This window comes from Acanthisitta chloris, unplaced genomic scaffold, assembly GCF_000695815.1.
Source record: "Acanthisitta chloris isolate BGI_N310 unplaced genomic scaffold, ASM69581v1 scaffold35713, whole genome shotgun sequence".
Taxonomy (NCBI): Eukaryota; Metazoa; Chordata; class Aves; order Passeriformes; family Acanthisittidae; genus Acanthisitta; species Acanthisitta chloris.
Genome location: NW_008667145.1, coordinates 5,216 through 8,299, shown reverse-complemented (window position 1 = coordinate 8,299; position 3,084 = coordinate 5,216). Strand labels below are relative to the sequence as shown.

The 3,084-nt window shown below is 32.7% G+C and overlaps 1 protein-coding gene across 1 annotated transcript in view; it reads right to left on the bottom strand.

Annotated features, from left to right (window-relative positions):
• Window positions 1–1,324: 1,324 nt before the first annotated feature.
• The window catches only part of LOC103800037 (transmembrane emp24 domain-containing protein 7-like), a 4,686-nt gene continuing 2,926 nt past the window's right edge, over window positions 1,325–3,084 (bottom strand). Inside the window, exon 3 of the mRNA XM_009072399.1 lies at window positions 1,325–1,744. Coding sequence (XP_009070647.1) covers window positions 1,508–1,744 — 237 coding nt within the window. The 3' untranslated portion in view covers window positions 1,325–1,507. The remainder of the gene's footprint in view (window positions 1,745–3,084) is intronic.

Genomic DNA, 3,084 nt, shown 5'->3' with positions numbered 1-3,084 from the left:
TCAGCACTTTACTGTTGATTAATAGTATAATTTATTATGGCACATTGGCCCTACAAATGGCTAAGTGAAATTAATGTGTTGAGTAGAATATAGTTTACCTGCAAATTTAGTATTCTAGCATTGTTGACTTGGTGTTTCATTTCAGTGATGGGCAGTAAATGGGTTTCTTATGCCAGAAACTCAAGTTGATTTAGGCTTTTATTTGTGATAAAAGTATTTTAAAACCAAATTAAGTAGATACAGGAAAAATTATTTAGGATGGTTTTTTAAAATTTGATGTTGGAGTATTTTTCTTTTGTGAATTAAGTTTATGAAGAATGTCTTTTGAGTATAAAAGAATATATATTTTTTAAAAAAAGTTCCAGAGCCAAATAAAACAAGATTTTATTACAACACACAAACTAAAGACATGAACAGTGGAAGCAATGCAGCTACAAATCTACCAAAAAGATACCACAAAAGATTCAAACTGGTTTTGACCACTAACAGAAGAGAGTGGCAATTACATGCACAAGGTTAGAATGTACCAGTGCACCAAACAGGAAAATAAAGTACACAGCACTCACACAATGCAGTATTAGTATTAAATGGGCTTCTTAATATGAAAAAAAATTAATAAGAAGCTTTGCATGTGCCTAATGCATGCAATATAACTGATGCTGGCACTGTACTGCTTGATAAAAAACTATGTCTGGTCTTAAGTGTGACAAGCAGCAGCACAAGTACAGAGATTGCATAGCTTCAGTAAAAAAGTTACAATATTCTTGCATTTTTAAAAACAACTTGGAGATTTAAATTTTGGAATAGAGAAAGCACATTTCTCAAGTAGTCTCAGTTTAGAAGTTGTCTAGTAAAATACTGTAAAAGAGGAAATACATTCTATTTTAATGTAGAAAAATATATGTTTAGGCAAAGATCCTCAAGTATAAAATTTAGCAAGTGGAGATTTACCAGGCAGGTGGAGAATTTGCACCATTACATAGTATCAAGCTTGCAACAGTTTTACAGATAAGCAAAGGATTTGCTTATTGGATTTTTTCTTATTACAGCAAATGGAAACAGCGCAATACATCTCACAACTACAGTTCATCACATTAGCTTGTTTATAATCCTATACATTCAGTCTGAAAATTAAAGTCAAATCAAATTTTCATGTGTGTATTGTCTTTCACATCAGACACTAGATTGGCAGGTTCTTTTAAAGCATTATAGCACAGAGGGGTAATCATATTGGTAAAGTCAAACTCAATTTGAATTAAAATCAGCAAAATCAAAGAAGCTGGTCATTGCCAGGTATTTAATACAAATAGAGTAAACTTAATGTTTTCTGATACATTTCAAATTGGGTGTCCCTTTCATAACTTTTGGGGTCTATTTTGTGATTTTAATCAAAGAAGGGTAGACATTTAGATGTTTCATATATCTAGTTCCTTGTACTTACAATTAATTGGAGAACAGTAATTTCACAAGTGAATAGCACAATGACCTGAAGCATTATCACTACCAGTTATGATCCAACACGGGTTGTTGTGGTTCTTTTATCTGAGAAGAAGCTTTTGAGGAGAAATACCTGCCCAATACTAACTACAATAAGAATGATTGCCTCCCCTATTGACCAATAGGCTACTCTTGTGTTTAAATCCTCTGCTCTGCTGCGGCCTTGTGCTTCTCTCAAACGGAAATGAGTCTGATAATCAATGACAGACTTCAGAGCTTCATGAATTGAAACACATGCTGACTCCATCTAGAGAAACAAACAAATACACAAGCTCAATTAAGAACCCTTCCAATGCTTGTTCTGTGAAGTTTTGTGGTTTGATATTTAAAATTAGGTTCACATAGCTTTACAAATGAAAGATTATCTTAGTCCACTGTCAGACTGAAATACTATAAATCTAACATATTAATCAAGTTTTACACACAGGAATGTGACTGACCTAAGTACCAAAGTGTGCAAAACTGCAGATGTAATATAAAGTAATGCACTCTAAAAGCCAGAAACTGAATATTAAAATTCATGCATGTTTGGGTTTAAAAGTAAACATAAACACTGTGTTGAAATATGCCAGTTATCCAACATTTGCTAATTCCACATGCACTAGTAAAGCAAGCAGTAAATCTCTCTCCAGATTTGGATAGCTAGTAAGTTTCTTATATCATTAATATTTGCATAGTAGATATTAAACCACTTAGATTTTAGAAGTATGTGATTCTTCATCACATAATACCCAAACTTCAGTTTCACAAAAGCCTGAAATCTGGATTGCTGACCTCAACATGTTCTTTTGGCATGAGATCCTTCTATTAGTCACATATGTAAAAAGTGATTAGATAAAGAACAACTCTTATCTTTTGGTGTTCCTCAATGCTCCCTACCATATTTATAAACACTCAAAACCAAATTGCCCAAATAAATGTGTCATATTTCATAAAAATCACATTCTCTTTTCTAACCTGAAAAATCTTAACCTTTTCAATATATGTCCTGCAGGCTTTCCAAGACCTAGATCTTCTTTTACACATAAACCTCTTCCATTTTCTGTTTATCTTCTTAGAGTCAGTACCCACGATTGTCTTTTGACTCCCAGGAAATTAATAAATATCTTCAAAATACTTAAGTTTTAGAACAACTAACCAACTGGATATCTCCTAAAAATCAGTATTTCCTGAATATCTAAAGCACAATCTATTATAATAGGATGTGTTTGACACCCTAATAAAAAACACTGTCAGTTACTTATATCTGTCAAATCAGCTTTTCAAGCTGATAACTTCCAAGACAGGTGTCTGAACAAGTCCAAGATAGTCTTCTAAACAAATTCAGGAAGAGATTTAATGCATTAAGTTCTGCCATTTGTTTCATTTCCTGAATATCTAAAGCACAATCTATTATAATAGGATGTGTTTGACACCCTAATAAAAAACACTGTCAGTTACTTATATCTGTCAAATCAGCTTTTCAAGCTGATAACTTCCAAGACAGGTGTCTGAACAAGTCCAAGATAGTCTTCTAAACAAATTCAGGAAGAGATTTAATGCATTAAGTTCTGCCATTTGTTTCACTGCTAAATTATCCTTCCCTAC